At 35.7% G+C, this 23,238-nt stretch overlaps 1 protein-coding gene and 1 long non-coding RNA gene across 2 annotated transcripts; one reads left to right on the top strand and one right to left on the bottom strand.

Moving 5' to 3' along the window:
* Positions 1-395: 395 nt before the first annotated feature.
* LOC107825625 (ferredoxin--NADP reductase, root-type isozyme, chloroplastic) lies at positions 396-5,520 on the bottom strand (the record flags this gene model as incomplete). The annotated part of the gene is given in 5 exon segments (NM_001326155.1): positions 396-1,033; positions 1,996-2,215; positions 2,942-3,271; positions 5,176-5,232; positions 5,406-5,520. Coding segments are annotated over 5 exon segments (1,128 nt in total).
* LOC142176985 (uncharacterized) lies at positions 2,014-3,315 on the top strand. The gene is made up of 2 exons (XR_012705767.1): positions 2,014-2,393; positions 2,482-3,315. It is a non-coding gene; the product is annotated as an uncharacterized LOC142176985 (long non-coding RNA).
* Positions 5,521-23,238: the final 17,718 nt, after the last annotated feature.

Below are 23,238 nucleotides of genomic sequence, written 5' to 3' on the forward strand. Positions count from 1 at the left end.
GTTGAGAATTTAATTTTGTAAAAGGTCTACACCGAAATGAAATTAGATATCATCACTTGAATTTAAGACTAATTTTTTTAGAATTGTCTGGAAATCATATAATGTTGCTAAAAAGGAACATAATGATGTATTGAAGACTTTATTGAAGAAGATACTGCAGATTTTGCCACCAAAGCTAAATCAAGAAGCGCCACACAATTTTAGTTTTTATGTCAAGCACTTTTTCCAAAAGCACATCCATCCAGAGGGTAAAACAAGCTGAAACATGTGGTGCAGCTTAGTCCCTCTCCAAAAGATTAAAAACCAGGTATTTGCAGAAATAAGCACAATAGAGCAGCTGTGAAATGCCTATCAGAGAGACATTTGCAAAGAAATACAGAAGACTGACTGCCCCAAGGTACCAACAGTTATTATTTCATTTTCCTTGCAGCATTGAATACTTTTTATGTCTACTAGCAGTACAACAATGTGTCATCCAAAGTTCACTTGACAACAATCAACAATCATAAACAAATGCAAGGATTGACGTTTCTTGATCAGTAGACTTCAACATGCCATTGCTTGTTCTTTTTGAGTTGTGAAAGCTTCTGTTCCCAGCTCTCACCTCGCCTCTCAGCAACCCTCTTCAGCGTATCTTGGATTCCGGGCATCATCCCCTTCAACCCACAGAAATAGATGTGGGCCCCTTCATCCAGAAGTTTGAAGATCTCATCGCTGTATTCCTCTATTTTATCCTGAACATACATCTTCCCCCCTTTATTGTTCTTTTGTTCACGGCTAAGAGCACGGTCATATCTGAAATTGCCTGGGTAGTCATTGAGATACTTGGTGAACTCATCGTCATATAGAAGGCTGTCAGTGTTTGCAACCCCAAGGAAAAGCCAAGCAAGGCCATTAAACTTAGTTGGAACCGATTCCATGAACATACGGCGAAGGTAGCCTCGGAAGGGAGCCACACCAGTTCCAGTTCCAATCATGATGTGTGTGGCATTTGGATTCTCTTCTGGTAGAAGCATTATCTTACCAGAAGGACCTGGGAACATACAAAGGGCGGTCAATGACGGACAAAACTGAATATCAAGTATTTCACCATATATATGCAACCCACCAACAAATTATAAGAATCCAAGAGCCAAATGACAGACTATTAAGATGTGAAGTATCAACAGGAGTTTTAATTCTCAGCAGGGTATCTTATTTAGAAGCACATGGTTAGAGCGAAAGGTGACAGCGTAGGAACACCATTGAGTTAAGAAATTCTTTATAGGGAAGTTTGTAATTGTAAAAGGGTTAGTTATGCCAAAGCTAAATCAAGAAGCGCCACACAACAGACTTAAGGGAAGGGTCCTTTAATAATAGCTAGGAAATCACTAGTACAAAATAGGCATTTACGGATTCGTCATATGATCAGATAATCAAGTAAAAAATTCACGAGAGAGTGCCAGACAAAGCTGTGATGCATATTCGTAGGAGTCGTTTGGTTACCTGGATAAGGATACTAATTCCAAGATAGAATATGAGATTGTATTTATCTCATGTTTGGTTATGGGCATTAGTTAATGGTAGGATAAATTTTATACCAAAATGGTGGGATTATCTTATCCCATATAGAAGGTAGGATAGCTAATCCCATGGGATATCCTTGTCTATCCCACAATTGAACCAAACGACCCTTGGGAGAAAAAATATGCATAGCAGCTGGAATTTACAAGTACACAAGGAAAAGGCAGATATCTTCAATCTGTTATACGTACAACCTAAACAGTCTACTGAACAAAATAATTAGTTGACAAGACCATTTTTAATAGTATGCTGCCCAGAAGATCATTTCTTTGTCCCTCTTTTGAGATGTTGGAAAAACCTATTAATTGAGCCAAAATTGCACTTAATGTGATCAGATGTGACAAGTTGAGAATGCAATGCATGGAAGACGACTAGTGTTGGCATGTAAGTCTTCTTTGAATAACATCTGTAAAAGGACTATTTGGATTTAACCTGTGATCTTCACTTTGTCACCAGGCTTTGAGTCGCACAGGAAGTTGCTGCAAACACCATTTTTGGAAGGGTCTTCCTTTCCTGTCTCAGGATCATAGTAGACAGCTCGTCTGACACACAAGCTGGCCGTCTTCCCATCAAAAGAGTCCCCATATCTGGTGGATGCAATTGAATATAGACGAACATTGTGGGGATTGCCTGGTTTCTTAGGATTTTCACCCTGAAATGAGTTAAGATGTGAGGCTCTGAAAGACTGATGGACGTAGAAATTATACTCAGCTATTAGCAAGGAAGAAGACGAGTTTGTTATTAGAAAAATCAGAAAATTAGGTTAAAAGAATGATTACAGCACATTTCCTATTTTCACAATGCGAATGAAAAGCCCAAACCACAAACAGGTTCAGTTCTAATATTAACATGCATAAGCTTCATTTCACGTAGGCCAGAAGTTAATAGTACCAATTAACAAAGTATCTTACTATGCAGGAGCTGACATACAATAATCATTTACAGCATGACAGGGCAAAGACTGGATGTAACACAGTACAATTTTTGGGCTGACTTCTATCTATTGGGATGTCAAAAGGGAAAAGAAGCAAAAATGACAACAAATTAATTGATGGAGTAGGAAATCTTTGAGACATGCCTGCAACTGTCTTTTTATTGCCATCAAACAAGAAATAAGCACTCATTCGAATAGACAATCAAGCAAATGAAAGAACATTACAGCCAACATATTAATGACAAATCACAAATGTATTGCTAGTAATGCATGTGGTTGTCCTTCAAAATGGAGTCCAACTAATGGAGATGTGTGTAAAGCAAGCAGGAAGAGAAGACATGGATTTCATTCAAAAAGTTATATGACTGATCATATATAGATTCAATCAAGGCAAAACGACAAAGGTTTTCAAAAGAATAATGGAAATATGCAGCCAGAACTTACAGGAGGAATGACACCATAACTTTGTCCTTCCCAGTAAGGAAGGTTTCCATCATGATCAATGACAATATGACAAGTCTCCCCAGGAGCTTTTGGGCCCACAAGCCTCTCAACAGAGACAATTGTCGCTGTGTATGGTTCCTTGGGCTTGTAAATATTCAATGGTGGTTCTTTTGCATCTTCAAGTGATAAAGGTGAAACTGAAACCTTGGCTTTGCTAGCTTGTTGCACCGACATGCAAACAATGTGTTGGTTTCTCGATGGTGCTGCTTTTAGATCGATAGGCGGCATAGAGATCCATGATGATCTATCACTAAATGTTATGCTTGTAGCCTGTAACAATGAAATGCATAATTGTACTCTTTAGTTAAGTCAAATCATTTTCAAACTGTTAGTGAACATATAAAACATGTGATTAAATAGATCAGGAAACACATACAAAACTAAATATGTGGATATCAACTGATGGAAGCAGCAACAGGAAGTGTATATGCGTTCCTACTTCATTTTTGTTTCCTCTTATGCCATAGGTAGGTCTTTCGACTCACATGATTTTTGTTCTTTATTCATTTTCTGGTTTAGTTTATCTCTTCGCAGCCCATGTACTTCTATGATGCACCTTGGTGCATGTTGCATTCTCCGTCAAATAATTATTTTACTGATAAAGAAGGAATACATGTTCTTGGATGCAGAAAGATATATGCACCAGAATTATGCAAGGAGAATCCAAAAACTGTGTGGTCACCAATATAGGATACAATCATACTGATACATACACCAATACATATTTTCGCAACAAAAAGACCCAAAAATGAAGAGCAAATGTGCTCAATCGGAGGCGTCTAATTGACTTATGACCACAAAGCACCCAATGATGCATGAGTTACTTATAAAAAATATATTTTAGGATATTTGCCTGTTTAGCAAACTTACAAATTATGATATGCAAACAAGTAGGCTTTAGCACATATATGTTGACCAAAGAAAGAGCATGCCGGATATAGAGAGAAAACAAGCTCCTCTCTCTACATTTTCTCAGCTGATTCTTGACTGAATAGCTTAGCGACAGGCTAAAAGTTATGTAACACACGACATCTGCATTTTTTCAGGAAAAAGGATATACAGAAGCCGATATCCATGAAATAATTGAGTGAATATGCAGGAATCGAGTTACTCCCTTCGAAATTGCCGATCATAATATTCTTCATACTAATGACTTAGACTCAAGAGGAATAAGTAAAAGGAACACTCAGATACAAAAGGAATTAGTCATGAAATTCTCGATTATTGGTTACGGGATGGAAAAGGTTAAAGGAAGCAAATCAATTGGGACTAATTAAGATTTTTAGCATACAACAACAACAAACCCAGTGTAATCCCACAAGTGGGGTTTGGGGAGGGTAGTGTGTACGCAGAACTTTAGCATGATAGAACCATTAAAGTTTTGTCTTCTGATCTAGATGAGCATGAAGATGGAGCAACATTAGTTGAGAGAAGATTGAGCAAGCCCCACTGTACAAGACACACATGTTGATGTAAAATATCATTTCATCAAATCTTCCAAAACTTAGCACATTGTTGAAAAGCCTATTTTAATGAAGATCAATTTCAGTTTGCATTGCAAGGAGGGAGGTAGATGGGAGAGGAATAAAAGATAAAACGGGAAAAAAGGGGAGGAAAAGGCACATTGACTGTCACATCCAACAATTGGACTACTCAACATGTAATTGAACCCATGTTACACATTCAGACACCTTAGCCCTACACCATACGATTGTCCATCAAACTTCTGATGTAAACAGTTTTCAACATCTCGAATTTAAATAACTCAAGCTAAGACAGCTGCTCCCTCTGTCTCATTTGATGAAGCACACTCTGCTTTTTAGGTTGTTCCAAAAAAGAATTTGACACTTTTTTGTATTTAGCTTCTCACTTTAGCTTAATAAAATGATTTACAGTCACACAAATACACAAATGTCTATGATTTGACTCAGATCACAAGTTTGAAAAATCTTTCTTTTTTCATTAAATTCCATGTCTACTCAATCACATAAATTGAGATGGAGGGATTCTCTTTTGCTTCGTAAAAAATAGTAAACGAAATTTTATTTTTATGAAAAAACAAATCAAACATATATCAAGCAAATCCAATTATTTGTAAAGTCAACGTACAGTTCCATCAAGTTCATATGTTAGGACATGGAAATAAATAACAATAAGTAGAGATTTTCAAGAACCTTAAAAGTAGATCTTCTAAAAGATGAATCCGTTTGCAGAGGAACAGCAACTGACACCTGCATGCATAAACGCAAAATCTAGTCAAAATCCAAAGTACCCTCTAAAAACCAATACAAAAACTAACAACTGACATAGGATGGATCCAGAATTTTAAGTCAAAAAATGTAGAGTGCCATTAACAGTGGGTACCAACTTAATAAAAATCGAATCTTTTTAAAAGAAAAATGACCTGAGAGAGAGCTGAATGAGCCATTATGGGATCAAAAATGATTCTCTCCTTGTGGGTGTGATTCTATGTTTGTGGCTATGGAGAAAAACTCTGAAATGAGAAAGATGGAGAAGGGTTTATATAAATAGAGGGGTTTTTTTCTAGGAAGAAGAAAAGGGGGAAGTTGGCAAGCTACTAGGGGCTATATTAGCGAGGGATTGTAGTGATCCTTTGGAGTTTGGGAAAGGACAAGACTGTTTGGCTCTTCAGTGTTTGATATCAATTTTGTGAGCTTTTCTGCTGTTAGAACTTGGGATTATTAAATAACAATTGTATATTTTTAACTATATAAATAATAAGCAAAGGTTCTTGGGTACGACAAAGGGCATTATGGTAAATGTAATCCACTTTATGGGTAAATTGGTATTCCCTCTCTTCTTCCTCAACAGTCCTATCAATCAGCAATTTCTATATTCATATCTCTCTCCCACTCCTCTATATTTCTTTTTCCTCTATCTGATAATTGCTCATCGCTTCTGGGTATCATCCATTTTCGGTTTCTAATTTTCTAGCTTTTATTTCATTCGCTACTTCTGGTAAGTTTTTCCCTTTTTTTTTCCCTTTCTTGCAGTAATTTCTGCCCATCACCGAAAGATTGTAGTAATTCAAAGTAATTTTTCCTTTGAAGGATTGTCTATTTTTGCTTCATTTTTAGTTTTCTTTCTCTTTCGCATAATTTCTAGCTAGATATTTTACATACATGTCAGTAAGTCTATCTGATCTGCACATGCATGTTTGAGATTGTACCTGGTGCATATAATTTATATTATTTTGGCTTACTCATTCGTCTTTTGGCACTAATTACTAACTGTAAATCGAAATGTCGATACAAAAATCTATTGTATTATGCTTTTTGTTGGAAGATTGGGTCTGTGCTACAGTACCAGAAATTTAATTGGTGATAATATCGGTTTATTTGTAAACGTACTTTCATTGTGTTCTATATCTGTAAATCTTAATATATTTTATAGTTAGTAATACTTTCCATCTGAATGTTTTTAATTTTTTACTCTTCTTTTACTTTATTCTTTCGGTTATTTTTCAATTTTTATTCAAGATGATGAGATTTTAAACTCTGCAAACGGATGGACCCAAGGTGTTCGGCGCGATATGCCTGAAACAACACAAAACTATTTGGTAAGAATTTCTTTTGTTTCTCTTTTGTATTATCGAGTAAATTATGACTACCTTCAACTATGCAAAGTTTTACATTCCTGTGAATTGGGAAACTTTTTCATAAAATTTATACAAATGTAGAAATACTTATAGAAGGCTAAAAGCAATAGTAGCTTTTTGCATTTTACTTGTTATTTCAGTTAGATGTGTCGCTATTTGGTAATTGGCCATGGTATTAAAGTTGAGATGGTCAAAAAGCTGTCATTGGTGATTCTTTTTTTGTCTACCTAATTTTTTCTTGGCCAAGTATAGGTGTACAAGTTATAATGTGAAAATAAATTTTATTTAAAGGACTTCTCTATGCAAGTAAAAGGTTACAGAAAGATAAAACTAAATCGCTGGACTTCTAGCTTCAGGCGACGATGAATTTTTTGAAGCTCTGGCAATGATGTTGATGTTGGTGACAAACAGATTGGAAAAAATGCCGGTGAATACTGCGTTGTATTTAAACCTTTCAATAGTCAGATCTTGGATGCAGTAGTTGCCATAATTCACAAAGTAAGTGTTGTATTTAAGATATGTACAATATTATTTTTTATTTTTCACTATCTATAGATATTTCATTCCTGCACAACTGGTGGACTATGTTATTTTCTGCTTATGCATGTCTACTTCTGAATATTTTGTGTCAATTTGGTTGCAAAAACTGGCACTAAAAGGAACTCAATGAAAATAAAGAAAGGCTATACAACAACAACGATGACCAGTAAAATCCCGCAAATGGGGTCTGGGCAGGGTAGTGAGTACGCAGACCTTACCTCTACCCCGATGGGGCAGAGAGCCTGTTTCCGATAGACCCTCAGCTCAGGAAGGTGTAAAGAAAACGAGAATTTCTTTGATTACACACAAACAGAATTGTGTGACATACCAATTTAAAATAAAGAAAGGCTATATGAACGAAATCCTGAAAGGTCAGTAATGCATGCATTTATGTTCTTTCAATAATTTTGGTTGCCTTTATCTTGCTTATTTTCAACATTGGTAGTAAAATAGCTCAAAACGTGCGAGGTACGAGAGTGTGGTTCAATAATAAGGGCCTTACTGTTAACCTGAAATCTAGGGAATAATCAATTTTCTTTTACCACAATGAGGCATTGTTGCTTCTTTCAAGGCATATCCCCACGTTGTGTTCTTGTTTCCTAAGAAAGATTCAGTTAGTGTTGTCTGCAATGTTGTTGGCGTGGACTAAGATAAGTAGATCTTGTTTGAAAAAGAATATGTATATGATGTTATTTAGACTGATTTTTGGCTTTACTGGGTTGAAGTTTATGGAAAGAGAGCTTGAAACCTTAGTAGCTTTTGGCTGAGTTCGTAGCGGTTCACCAAGATGAAAAGAAGTTCAACGATCATGCGCTTGAAGAATTCCTGAAATTTACTTAGGTAACTTTGCTAAATGTCACAGTTATGAGGTTAGACTTTTTTGCCACACATTTTGATTGGTTAAGGTGTATTATTAAATTGAATTTAGTTATATCCTCCTTAAACTTATTGTAGGATCTGCTGAATAAAATGATGTTGGGGGAGTGGTTCTCAGTTTTATATACATCTTTCTTTCTTTGAAGGTTCTATTAATTTAATTTGGATGTTTGTCAAGAAATATTCATTGTTAGATCAAATTAACTTGAATGTGTGTGTCACTTATAATACGAAAGGGTACTTAACTACCCAAGACAAATAATATATAACAAAGAAAAAGGGAAAAAATATACTTGACTAATGAAAGTAATGTGACATCAACATGACTAGTTACTTTAATGTAATTGGTATAGCAGTTGAATTATCTTTATAATAATCTCTAAATAATAAAGCATCTCATTTAAACTTTTTCTTTAGTGCAATTAATGGGAATATAACATCGCAGGGGAATGGAAAAGGCGAGATAAAATCATATTAACCGATTGATACTGGCACTTACTCAATGGTAATAAATTGAGTAGTGAGCAGTAAAGTGCTTTGCTCCTATGCTCCTGCTTACCTTCTGGCTTTGGGGAGTAAATGCTTAAGTTTCTAGCTAAATGATAGTTCACATATCCTTCTGAAGCTTGAAATTGAGGTTTTAAGAGGTGCCTCTTCTACTTTAATTGGATACTGATAAGGAATGAAGTAACACATTTCTATTTTGATGGTCAATTATGCTTTGTATTAGGAGTGGCAAACGGGCGGGTCGGGTTGGATATGGTTCGGGTCGAAAACGGGTAATGAAAAAGCGGATAAATTATCCGACCCGACCCATTTTTAATACGGATAAAAAACGGGTTAGCCGACGGATAATATATAGGTAACCATATTATCCATGACTTCTTGAATATGAACACTTTTGGGAGAATTCCTAGTCCCAAACTTGAGGAACCCCCAATTTGAGGCTTTACAAATGTAAAAATTAAACACATTAGTTATCCATTGGTTACCCATTGGTTATCCATTTTCTAAATGGATAATATGGTTCTTATCCATATTTGACCCATTTTTAAAAAGTTCATTATCCAACCCATTTTTCTTGTATTTTCATGAAGTACTTATTGATTATTGTGACTGCCTTCTCTTTGTTTCACTGTTCATTCTACTGAGATTGGTGTTTGCCTTACATACTAGTGTTATTCGACAGTACTAACGTCCCTTTTGCCGGGGACACTACATCTTTGAATGGATGTAGGTGGTTCCAACGCAGATAGTGGTGCTCTCTTTCTCTCCTCACAGCAGTTTTGGTGGACCCCATTTCTCCCAGGGGTCATGTAGTCCTTCTTTGTATAAGTTTTCACATTTTGAGGTATAGACAGGGCCTTGTTGCCGGCATTGTTATGTTGCTCTTTTGTATCCTTAGAGGCTCCGTAGATGTTTTTGTGGGTCATGTATGTATGTTGGAGCGGTCGTTGGATCGAGTTGTATTTTGGAAACTTAACTATGGCCGGGGATGCCACCCGACAGGGACAGTGATTTCTATATTGATTTGGCTCCGGGCACTCAACCCATTTTTATTCCGCCATACCGCATGGCCCCGCCAGAGTTGAAAGAATTGAAGGAACAATTACAAGATTTGCTTGATAAGGGCTTTATTAAACCTAGTGTCTCGCCCTGGGGTGCACCTATGTTGTTTTTGAAGAAGAAGGATGGATCGATGAGGATGTGTATAGATTATCGGCAGTTGAACAAAGTCACCATCAAGAACAAGTACCCATTGCCGAGGATTGATGATTTATTTGATCAGCTTCAGGGTGCTCAGGTGTTTTCAAATATTGATTTGAGATCTCGCTACCATCAATTAAGGATTAGGGCATTCGATTTCCCTAAGATAGCTTTTCGGACTCAGTATGGGCATTATGAGTTTCTAGTTATGTCATTTGGGCTGACAAATGCCCCAACAACATTCATGGATTTGATGAACCGGGTGTTCAAACCCTACTTGGATTCCTTTGTGATTGTGTTTATTGATGATATCTTGGTCTACTCCCACAGCAAAGAGGAGCACGAGCAGCACCTTCGGATCGTTCATCAGACTCTAAGAGACAGCCACTTATATGCTAAGTTCTCAAAATCTGAGTTTTGGTTGAGTTCAGTTGCTTTCTTGGGTCACGTTGTATCAGCAGAGGGTATTCAGGTGGATCCTAGAAAGATTAAGGCAGTTCAGAACTGGCCTAGACCCACATCATACAGAGATCCATAGTTTCCTGGGTTTGGCGGGCTACTACCGTCAAATGGGTGGTTAACTGTGTTCTTTTAACCATTTTGTCACCCCTACTTTGTATTATGTAAATTTATAGAGATGCAAAATTATAGAGATGCCAAAGCGCGAATGCTTGCTGTCAAAGCACTTGCATCAGTGTGTGAAATCTTATTCGTGCCAGAAAATCATTAAAAATACATATCTTAGTTTCTTTTCATTGACAATGAGGTTATGCAGACATCTTTTTAAGATTAGGATGGTTATTGGGAAAATAACTGAGATTCTCTGTTGGTTCTTGGGTTTGTGAAACAGTCATCGATGGTCTGGATCCAGCCTATTACATGTGGGTTCCCGGGAACCCAGTAGCTTTTGTATATACCCTGTATATATATTACAAAATCTATTAAATATCCATAAATATTTGATTGTGAACTCATTTACTTATTGTATATTTATTTAAGGTCGCTATAGGAACCCATAAACTCTAAATTCTGGATCCGCCTCTGGGTCTGAGAGGTACACCTATATTCTATGCATGAGAGGACTCATGGGCTTTTCAAGGAAGTTGGAACAAATGGAACTTGCATCTATTTGAAAGTTTTCACTATTATTAAATAAGAAACAAGATAGTAATCAAGGTGTTCATCAAGCTGCAAATAGCTACACATTTCATTATCTAGAGTCATAGCTATTTTATCTGGAAGCAAAGATTTTCTTATCAATTATCTAGAAGCAAAGGATTTCTGTCTTCTATATCTTTTTGTTTTTGTTTTCTAAGAGTCCATTTCTACATCAATCATAGCTCACACTTGTGTTGTGTTACCTATAATTGCAGAATAGATATCTGAGTTTGAGAAGATGTCAGCCACGATGTCAATTAATAAGCACTATGTAACCTTGATGCTAAACTGCATAGTTTAGCTTCAGAACCTATACGTCATCTCTTATCCCCAATCCTGATTATTCTGGGATAAACTTGAAAGATTGCTCATCCTCTCGAATATGTTCGTTGGTTGATATATGTGCCATCACTTGTGAGGCCATTGTGTGGAGTTTACTTTAAAGTTACCGCATAATTTAGCTTGCTTATATAAAAGTCATGCCTTATGTATGCGTTCAAACAATTTAGTGAATGCTATTTTAAGCCATGTTAAATTTTTACACTGTTATAGAAAGTGAACAAGCAATTGTTAACTATATAGTTTAGTGAATTAGGGTTGAAGTTATTTATTTTTGCAGCTAAACCCCTCCATTAGCGGAAAAGAAGTGACTTGAAGGTGCTAAAAGAAGCTCTTGACATAAATTGGGTAAGATTTTCATTTCTTTTTCTCCCAGCCGTGTGTCTGCAAAACTTTCACGCCTCTTCGAGAGAGTGAAATCATCAGTGTGCGCAACAACATTATGAAAAGCACCCCCAGAATCTCGATTTATCTTACTGATGGCATTTTCTTCTAGATTCAGAAATTATATTGCATTTGGTTTAGTTATTACTTGAATCCATTAATGTTCTGTGTTCATACATACTTTAGAATGATGTCACTACAGCTAGATAGCTATTAAATTAATGTAAAATTTGGTAGTTAAATGTCGATACAAAGAGCTATTTAGATGATAAACATACACAAACACGCATATATATAGTTTGAGCTGATGATGAACTTTATTCTCAGTTATGGCTCAGCTACCTAATCAGATGCACTTTTACATTTCATTGGTTGGCTAGATATTTTTGTAAAAGATGCAGTAAATGTTCAAGGGGAAAACATAAGAACTTTTGTTGCCATATGCTTGCGGAGTGGAAGCCCGGCCCCCTCTTTCTCTCTAATTTAATTGCATTTATAACTGTTATGGTGCAATGAAGATTTAGTAAAACCTAAATTTGTTTTTCGATCATTAATTTTTATCTGTGGAACCTGTTTGATATGGAGCAAATTTCAATTTTCAAAAAAACAGGTTGATTCGAATAGGTCGTGTACAGTGCTCTGTGAAACTAAATCTCCATTTTAATACTACGTATAACTTGTAGTTCACTCTAATGATGGAATAAAGCTGGGCTAAATTGACTTGACATGGTTGAAAGTGATAAACTTGCTATATATAATAGCCTCCGACTTGTGCCATACAATTTAGATTGAAAATGTGCAAATATGTTGCAGCTTTTCGTGTGTTAATACATTTCATTAGACAAAATGCATTCAGAGCATGAAGATCAACAATTGAGACCAAATTACTTCTCAACTAAGGCGGTATGGTGTAACCTATTTCACTGAAACTTGTACCAGTAGAAGTTCCACCAGATCATCCCTTAAGGTCAGTAGGTATTTTGTTGTTGAAAATTTCAGAAGTTATTTGCTACTGTTTTTTGTGTCTTATGAATGGTGTGGATACATGCTGTCAAACACGTGAGAGCTTAAAGGAAGACACTGGGGTACTGCCGGTTCGTTGTGGTATACCAAAGGGGATGCTAACACTTTATGCACTCTCCAATAAGAAGTATGTGTCAATAGATTCGCCTATCCAAAAAATTAGAAACGATGTTCCAGAGCTGATCTATTTCATTTGTGCACAATTTATGAGCATTCCCCCGCAAAATTATTGAAGAAAGTTGACATTGTCTATGCCTTAATTGAATAATTACTTGATTAAAACATATTATGTGACGCATGAAGCCATTAGTTGTAACTACTTAAATAACCTAAGTATTGATGGAATTTGTGGTCGGTAGTAGCTTCATATAAAAGAACAAGAACATTTTATCTAAATATTAAACATGACCTTTAGGGAGGCTTTGTCTAATAGAGACAAGTCTGATAGAACTTCAGGTAGAGTTTGTCTAATAGACAAAGGAAAATTTAGGACTGATGAATGATATTCTAGGATAGGATCTCAACTTTATAGGTAAAACCAGTTGCGAAAAGAGAAGCGGGACAAGTTTCCACTGATGCAAAATGCCCGTTGACCCGCATTCCAGAGAAAAGTTCTTCCCATACTCTGTTAGTAATGATTCCTATAATTTTATCTTCCCAGCAAAGTTTCAATTGTTGCTTTTTTTTTATTTGGGGGAGGGGGTTCCTGCATTATTTTTTTCTGTTTTCTACACTATTTTCAGTTTCTGCTCCATATTTGTGCAGTATGCACTTGCTTTTCAGTTTCTGCACCATATTCTTCTATATTTTGTATATTTTCCTGCATTTTGCACTTATTTTTGCGCTCTGCGTTTTCATTCGTGCATTCTGCACTTGCTTTACATGTTTTGCTCTTTTTGGGGTGCATTTACCTGCAATTTGCACATGCCTTTTTGCAGTTCGACTAATATTTTTTGCATCTGGGATAGAGTTCACTCAAATTTGTATATTCAACTTTTAGCAAAATACTAAAGGTATGGTCTACGTAGGTTTAACATCTTTTTCTCTTCTTTTCTCCCAGGGAATCTAAAATCTTGGAATTAGACATGCGGCTGGTTCTGATACTTTCATCAAATACTATTGCAAAAAGAAGGCTTATAGCAATCAAGGTCTATTGTATAACATAGTTACTGAAATGAATGTACATTGTATGGAGCTATTATGTAAGTATCTAATCAGCATGATCATATGTTTCCTCTTTATGTAAATGGTTATTATGCTAAACAATTGAAATAAGCAGGAACCTTTTTGGTACAACAATGCCGAGGTACAATAATGTCGGGCTTATGCCCGTGCACAGCACGGGCACGGGCCATCTAGTAGTTTAATACTCAAAAGTATCGACACTATCTATATGCCTTATCCTACACCTTGTAGGATTACAACGTACAACAAATTTTTATACCAACCAACACTTAAAAATGGTCCTAAAAGTGACTTTACAAGTGATTGGTAGCATCAGAAGCCCATAAATCAAAAAGGGCAGAAGCAGTTCATATTCAACAACAAACCCATATGACATAGATGGTAATCAGACTAATTAGACCAACCAGAATATCAAGAATATACAAAACTCAGATAATCTCCAAGAATCAACAAATCCTAAATACAAAGATATAATCTTCATAAAAGAATGTTACTATAAAATACCCGGATCATCAAATAATGATTGCATTGAAATAAACATTAAGAAGAGGGAAAATAACTGATATATTCAGCTGAAAAAAATAAAACATCACCTAATTTGAGGTAATTATAATATTGATTGATCTTACTTTGGAATCTGAGATTATGCTTCAACGGGGAGAGATTGATATGCCGAAGAGAAATGCGAAGTTTTACATCTCATAAAGGGCAGTTAAGTTAGTAGTTAGTACTATATTAAAACGTAACGATTAGACATTAAAAGTTCATTACTCTGATGATCACTCAACTATCAAAGTCATTTTTCTTTCGTTTGTAACAACAAAGTCACTTAACTATACTTATAGCACTCAGAAGGTCACTCAACTAGATTTCTCAAACTTTTTGATCGCCAAATACCTATTTTACCCTCTAAATTATTAACTTTTATTTTTTTTTTCTTTTTCTTTTTCTTATTTTTTTAATATATTATATACTTACCTTAGAATAAATAAATTTTATTTATAAATTAAAAAATAAAAAAGGTATTTAAGCTAATGTTGGAATAACAAAATATTGAGCATAGTAGAAAGTTAATTAGAACAATTTGTTCGTAATAATAATTTTGATAATAACAACAAAAACTCAAAAATTTATTTACACAATTGAGAACGAGAGAAAATAAAGATTGTAAAATATATATTCCATGCACGTAATATAAAAATAATTATTTAAATAAAGCTATTTTTATAATATACATTATATATTCTTAAAAATTATGCTCAATTATATTATTATTCCGTCATTATATGACCTGAAAATTAATTTTTTATTTTATAAATAAAATATATTTATTCTATAGGTAAGTCCACAATGTTGATTAAAAAAAGAAAAAATATAATATTTAAAAAGTTTTAAAAAAAGAGAGAAAGATAAAAGTTGATAATTTAGAGGGTAAAATAGGTATTCGACAATCAAAAGTTTGAGAAATCTGGTTGAGTGACTTTCTGAGTATTATAGGTATAGTTAAATGACTTTTCTGTTACAAACGAAAGAAAGATGACTTTACAAGATAATTTTGAATAATTGAGTGACTATTTAAGTAATTGACTCATTACATTAACTATAACAATCTGAAATGTTTAATTTATTCAACAAATTAACGATTCCCAAGTTCCACACTTTGTTTTGGTGACTTCATAGTTTCCTCATTGTTATCTTGTAAAGTAGATGTACTCATGTCCTACAAAAAGTACATAGCTAAATGTCACGATCCCAAATTCCCTCTGTAGGATGTCGTGATGGCACCTAGTCTCTAGACTAGGTAAGCCTATCAATGAGGAATAACAATAGAAATATGAAATAAATAAGTGTGCAATTCAGATAATTACAACTCCCAAAATCCAGTAGAAATAAGTCACAAGCTTCTAAGAATTTATCCCCAATGTCTCTATATATGTCAGAGTATTAAAAAAAATAAGAAAGCAACATAATAAGGATAGAAGGGGACTCCGGAGTCTGCGGACGCTGACAGATATACCTCGAAGTCTCCGTACACAGGTAGCTCACTGATGTCTGGACTGGTAGGATGTACCTGGATCTGCACAAAAAGATGTGCAGAAGCGTAGTATGAGTACACCACAGTGGTACCCAGTAAGTGTCAAGCCTAACCCCGGTAGAGTAGTGACGAGGTCAGGTCAGGCCCTACTGGAATAATAAAAGACATGGTGAAATGTATAACAATATAATAAAAATAAAATGACAATGAAAATGAATCAAGTAAATAGTATGTCGCCATTTAACACAGAATAAGGGCAAATAATACCTCGCGAAAACAAAACAAAAAATTTTCAACTTTAAGAGAATCACAACAATAATCAAAGGCAACTGCGGCCACAAATAAATATCAACATGGGCACTCCCGAGGTACCGCCTCGTAGTCCCAAATCATAAATAAATTCAAAATATTTCATTTCTTTATATCACCGCGGGAGCCTTCACATTAAATTTTAAAGAAAATATTTTTTTCCTGAAATAGTATCCCCCGTTTTAGTCACCCTTATCACACCGCATGACTTCTAGTAGTTCTCCTACTAGCCATGTGTATCAAGCCACCCTTCTCTCACCGCATGCGTTTCAACACCCAGACCTTATACCACCGCATGCGTATCAATAACACAATATATCACAGTTTGCACCTCAAGTGCCCAAATATTTTAACTTGTCAAAATAAATCAACAACAATATTTTCCATAATAAAGAGCTCACGGCACCATCACAATGAGTACGAAAATCTCACAAAATATTCAGCAAAAATAATATTTTACAAATTTAACACCTTGTCAAAATATCAAATTTTTAAATGTAAAATACTTCATTTTTAATAATATTTAAATTAAGAAATTCATCCTTCAAGTAATGCACAGAACAAAAGAAAATAGAGTTTCAACTAAACAGGTAAAACACTTAGCAGGAACAAGTCAGGCAAATTTAAAATACGAAAATATATTAATGATGATGAATATAACAGAATAAAATATTTTAATAAATGCACAACAATGATCTACACAATTTAAAAATATAATCCTTCACATTTAGCCCGTGTACACACTCGTTACCTTATGTACACGACTTTCAACACAATTCAATAATCACATTAATATCAATCCTAGGGAAAATTTCCCCACACAAGGTTAGACAAGTCACTTACCTCGACTTGCTCCAATTTAATCAAGTATTATGCTTTTTTCTCGATTTTTCGACTCCGATCGGCTCGAATCTAATCATAATTAATTCGATACAATCAACAAAAATTATAGAATCAATTCCATAAGAAAATACTATATTTTTCAATAAAAATCCGAAATTAACTCAAAAATTGCCCGTGGGGCCCACATCTCGGAATCCGGCGAAAGTTATGAAATATGAACGCCCATTCAACCACGAGTCTAACCATACCAAAATGAGTAAATTCCGATAACAATTCGCCCCTCAAATCCTTAAATCTATCCAAGAGAGTGTGTCAAAAATTTTCAACTTAAATCAAGTCCTAATACATCTTCGCGACACCTGGATGAATGGAGTACCGCGAACTGTGAGCCTCCTGGAGAATCAACTCACGCAAACCATCTACATTAGGCACACATAGTCTGCCCTGCATTCGTAATACATCGTCATCTCCAATAGTGACCTCCTTGACGTCACCGTGCTGAACTGTGTCCTTAAGGACAAGCAGATGGGGGTCATCATATTGATGCTCTCTGATACGATCATGAGAGAAGACTGAGAAACCACACAAGCTAAAACCCGGCTCGGCTCGGAAACATCCAGTCTAACAAACTGGTTGGCCAAGGCCTGAACATCCAAGGCTAAAGGCCTTTTTGCTACCGGTAAATATGCTAAGCTACCCAAACTCTCCGCCTTACGACTCAAGGCATCGACCACTACATTGACCTTCACGAGATGATAGAGAATGGTTATATCATAATCCTTAAGCAACTCCAACCATCTCCGCTGCTGCAAATTAAGATCTTTCTGTTTAAACAGATGTTGTAGACTCCGGTGATGGGTGTAGACCTCACAATGGACACCGTACAGATAATGCCTCCAAATCTTCAAGGCATAAACAATAGCTGCTAACTCAAGGTCGTGGACCGGATAATTCTTCTCATGTACCTTGAACTGTCTGGATGCATAGGCAATCACCCTACCGTCTTGCATTAACACAGCACCGAGACCAATACGCGATGCATCACAATACACAGTATAAGACCCTGAACCTGTAGGCAATACCAATACTGGGATTGTAGTTAAAGCTATCTTGAGCTTTTGGAAGCTCTCCTCACATTCCTCGGTCCATCTGAACGGAGCACCCTTCTGGGTCAATTTGGTCATAGGCTGAGGACGGTCTGGACCAACTCTGCACTTCTTCAATCTTCTTCGGATCTATCTTGATCCCCTCGCACGAAACTATATGACCCAAAAATCCTACTGAATCAAGTCAGAATTCATACTTTGAAAATTTTGCATATAACTTCTTTTCTCTCAAAGTGTGAAGCACAGTCCTCAAGTGATGCTCGTGATCTTCCCGACTCGAGGAATATACTAGAATGTCGTCAATAAACTCAATGACTAAAGAATCAAGATGGGGCTGAAATACACTATTCATTAAGTGCATAAATGTTGATGGGGCGTTGGTTAGCCCAAATGACATTACAAGGAATTCGTAATGACCATACCGAATCCTGAAAGCAATCTTCGGGATATCTGGCTCCCAAATCTTCAGCTGATGATAGCCTGAACGCAAATCGATCTTAGAGAACACTTTGGCACCCTGAAGCTGATCAAATAGGTCATCAATACATGGCAATGGATACATGTTCTTCACTGTAACCTTGTTCAGCTGGCGGTAATCAATACACATCTGCATAGACCCATTCTTCTTCTTCACAAATAAGACAGGAGCACCCTAAGGCGATACACCGGGCCGAATAAAGCCCTTATCAAGCAACTTCTGTAACTGGTCTTTTAATTCTTTCAACTCTGTTAGGGCCATACGATTTGGTGGAATAGAAATGGGCTGAGTGCCCGGTAATAAATCAATGCCAAAGTTAATATCCCTGTCGGGTGGCATACCTAGTAGATTCACTAGAAATACATCAGGAAAATCCCTTACTACAGGAACTGACTCCACGGTAGGAGTGTCAACACTAATATCTCTCACATAGGCCAGATACATTTCACACCCCTTCTCAATCATTCGTTGAGTTTTAAGAAATGAAACAACCCAGCTAGGAATATGATCCAAGGTGCCTCTCCACTCTAGCCGTGGTAGACCTGGCATAGCCAACGTCACCGCGAAAAAATTTAATTAAAAAATAATTTCAAATATGCCGATCGATTTCGGTTGGTATATTTAAAATTTTTAATTAAATATTATTTTAGTAGATACTATGCAAGTATGACCAGGTCTTGGTCAAAGATTGACCAATTTCATACCGAAATCGGTCGAAAATTTTATATTTTTATTGTGGGACCATTATTTCCATTGTGAGAAATATTTTCTTTGACTTTTGCGACCAATTTACTTATTTTTCGACCGATTGAGGTCAGTTTATTTTTCGATTGATTTCGATCGGTATTCTTTGGACGGGTTTTGCCTGTTTTCTAGTAGTGGATGAACGTTTTGGACTCATGGACTTTAGCCGAGATCCTTCTAAGTTCAAAATAATCCCAACGGCCAAGTCATTTTCACTAAACCCCACACTTTATTTCAACCTCAGTTAGCAGACACAAATCCACTTCTCTTTAACAAATTTCAGTTTACTTTATTTCAATTTTAACAAAGGAAATAGCCCTTCCTACTTCTACACATCACTTTCAAACTCATAAAAAACTAAAAATATACATCTAACCTATGAAAATTCTTAGATAGATACGTGATTTAGACATACTAGTAATCAAGTTTTAGCAAAAATATCATGTAACTTTCATTAGGCAAATAAAACTGTAGCAAATATCATGGAACTCATAATTAAGCATGTTAAAGAAGAAAAAGGGGACCTTATATTAGCAGAAAACTCCAAGTCAACGTACAGAAAATCATGTCGATTATCCAAAAGCAGAAAAGAGTAAAACTCGACTCGAAGCCAAAAAGAACCTCGCCAATGACGAAACCTCGCCTAGGAACCAACGGAAGACTCAATGTCACACCTCTTTTTTCCCACGGGAGATATGAGATAGGAGAGTTTTTTCAATTAAAATGAAAATATTCTAAATGGGATTATTTATTTGATCAGAGTCGCCACTTGAAATAAGTTATGATGTCCCAAGTCACCGGTTTATTTTAAATCCCAAATCGAGAAAATTTGACTCTATTTATGGTCTACGAACACAGAAGACCGGATAAAGAATTCTGTTAACCCGGGAGAAGGTGTGAGGCACTCCCGAGTTCCATTGTTTAGCACGGTCGCTCAACTGTTAATAATTGGTTCAATTATCTGAATTATTACATGTTTAAAACCTATTATGCTTTTTCTTTAAAACTTTTTAACCGCTTTTAATATTTATGGAATTTGTTTGAACAAGTCGCAATGTCGCGCGCTCTTTTATTTTTGTACACATTGCGAATCGCGTTACGTGAAAATGCACCCGCGATTTACAACATGCTTATTTTAATTATTATTCGATGTTATGGTCGGGTCACATGAAATGCACACCCGAATTTGAATTTATATATCATGACCATGCCACGGGAACCATACCCATAGTCACGATAATTTATTATTAATCGCGCCTAAAGCAAGCTACGATGTTCATGATTATTGAAATTATTTTCCTGATCTTTAAGATTATTGTGAGGCCAAATTTATGGAATTATTGTGGAGAAAGAGTAATACTTTAGCTAATAAGACTTGAATCAGTTATGTACAAATCAATATGCAAGTTAGATGTGTATTAGTATCCTCAGCTTCTTCAATGTACTTTCCTTTGACCAAAACTTGTGGCAAAGTCACACACTTTTCGCCCAAAACATTCTGCAATTCTTTCTTTATAAGCACTGTCCATTCGAAATATTCCTTTCGTCGATCTTAACCCTATAACTCTTAAAGAATCATCCTCACAATATAACAAACTTCGAACGTTCTAATTAAAAATAAAATTGGTGGCAGATTTGCTAATTGAATTCATCTAACAATTAAAAGCATTTATTCAAGAACCAAGACTACACATATCACAATCGAAATAAAAACTAATTAAAACAACTTAAATGAAAACTAAGACATGCTACTCAAACAACGGAGAATCACAAATTAACCAACACGCTCACCAAGCTATCGTAACAAAATGAAATAAGAATGAAAATTGAGAAATGGACCTTTTATTGATGAACAAAACTGAAAATTTACAACTCAATCGAAATAACAAAGCAACAATCATTGGGACTGAAATGTCGAAATTTCGAACCGAAACATCGAATCGGCACCAAAAAACTCGAAACCCAAACGCGGCCTCAATCAAACTCCATGAGCCGAGATCAAATAGGGGCAAATATTTTTGTGTATTTCGTTTGAAGTAATATCAACTGGAATGAACCCCTTTTTTATTTTTTCTTTACTGTGCGTGACTTCCCCTCTTAGCTATCCTGATTCCCCAATTCCCAGACTCCTCCATTCCTTTCTAGCTTTTCCTTCGTTCCTATTTTTCTGTTTTTTTTCTATCTCTGTTTTGTGTGTGTGTATCTGGTGGCTGAAGGTGAGATCTTAGCTTAAGGAATTGGGTGGTGGCTCTTCAGGAGGTGCGTGGCTGAGAAAGTGAGGGAGGGTGGTCAATTTATTTTGGTGGAGTTGGAGATGGAGAAGGAAGGGAGCAGCTAGGTTCTTAGAATTAGGTTCGTTCCTCCTTTATTTGTTTTTTCATTATGTTTTTATATTGTGGATAGATAGGATATGGGCCATTGGATGAGAGTAGATCGATGGTTATGATTAATAGGGTTTGATAGGTGAGAAAAGGATTTGGGCTAAAGATATTGTGAAGAATAGGCATTTATCTTACTAGGCTACTAAAATTCGAAAATGAGCTCCCAATTGGCCCAAATTCAATTGTTTCTCATTGAATAAAAATAAAAATACTATCAAAATATACTAATTAATCTTAGTTAATAAAAATAAACTATTTTTATATTTTTAAACTTATGTTTTAAAATAAAAATTAAAAGTTGATGGAAAATCCTATAAAAATAAGTAAATATTTTTGAAATACTACTTTTAAAAGTTGCACGGGTCAAAAATTACGTGCTTACACTCAACTGACCAGAAAATTTGACGACGACAACCTCGAACAAGGAAGTCTCGAACTTAAACTCAAACGGATTGTTTTGTGGCTATTTAGTGGCTGGTTTTGGGTGGTTGTTTTGCTAGAGATCTAGTTGTGTTTGAGGCTGTTTTTCAACTGGAGTTTGGGGCTGGACAGTGATGGTCAGCTCTATGGAGTTTCATGGTGGGAATTGGTGTTTTCATGGAAGATAGATGCTGGAGTTATGGGAGGTTTTTACTAGTTTTCATGGCCACTCTAAGTTGGAGAAGAAAGGAGTATCTTGGCTGCTACTGACAATATTTACTCATAATGCGCTCCCTTTCTCTCTCGTTTTCTCTCCTCCCCATGTAATGAACTGGGTGTGTGCTTATATATTGGTAACGGAGAGGAAAATGAGTAGGAAGGATCTCCTGGTGTGTGTCAGATGTGTATGTGTGTATATGGATAAGAATGTCCCCCAAAAATCTTGGAGAGCAAGATACATGTGTTATGTATTTGCAGCACCCTTCACTTCCAATCAAGAGGTTGTGAGTTCCAGTCACCCAAAAGCAAGACGGGGAGTTCTTAAAGGGAGGAGCCGAGAGTCTATCGGAAACAGCTTCTCTACCTTAAGGTGTGGGTAAGGTCTGCATACAAACTATAGTATCCTCCTCAGACCCCACTAATAAGATTATACTGGGTTGTTGTTGTTGTTTCCGGTGAGTGAGCTGTGATTGTGGGGTGAGAATGAATCTTATGCAAAATGTTAAAAAAAAAAAAATGCAAATCAGAAATTAGTGCACATGTGTAAAATTTTATGGAATAAAACGTGAATGAGAGAAGTGGCCAATTGTGATTTTTTTTTGTAGTACTTTCTTTCTTGATAATAAATAAGCAAAATAATTTACTCCTATTAAATAAGTACATAAAGCAAGTAAAATTACTACACTCAAACCTCTAACTTAAAAATTGTATTAAACTAGATTAAACTATATTTTTGGAAAACTTTTCTTTCTTTGTTAATGAAAATAAAACTAATACTCTTAAAAATGTAACTCTTTTTGTAGTTTTTAATTTTATCAAATAAATCTACTAAAAAGTGAAATAAAGGCTAAAAATCAAGATTAAACTTAGC

This window comes from Nicotiana tabacum, chromosome 23 (assembly GCF_000715075.1).
Source record: "Nicotiana tabacum cultivar K326 chromosome 23, ASM71507v2, whole genome shotgun sequence".
Lineage (NCBI taxonomy): Eukaryota > Viridiplantae > Streptophyta > Magnoliopsida > Solanales > Solanaceae > Nicotiana > Nicotiana tabacum.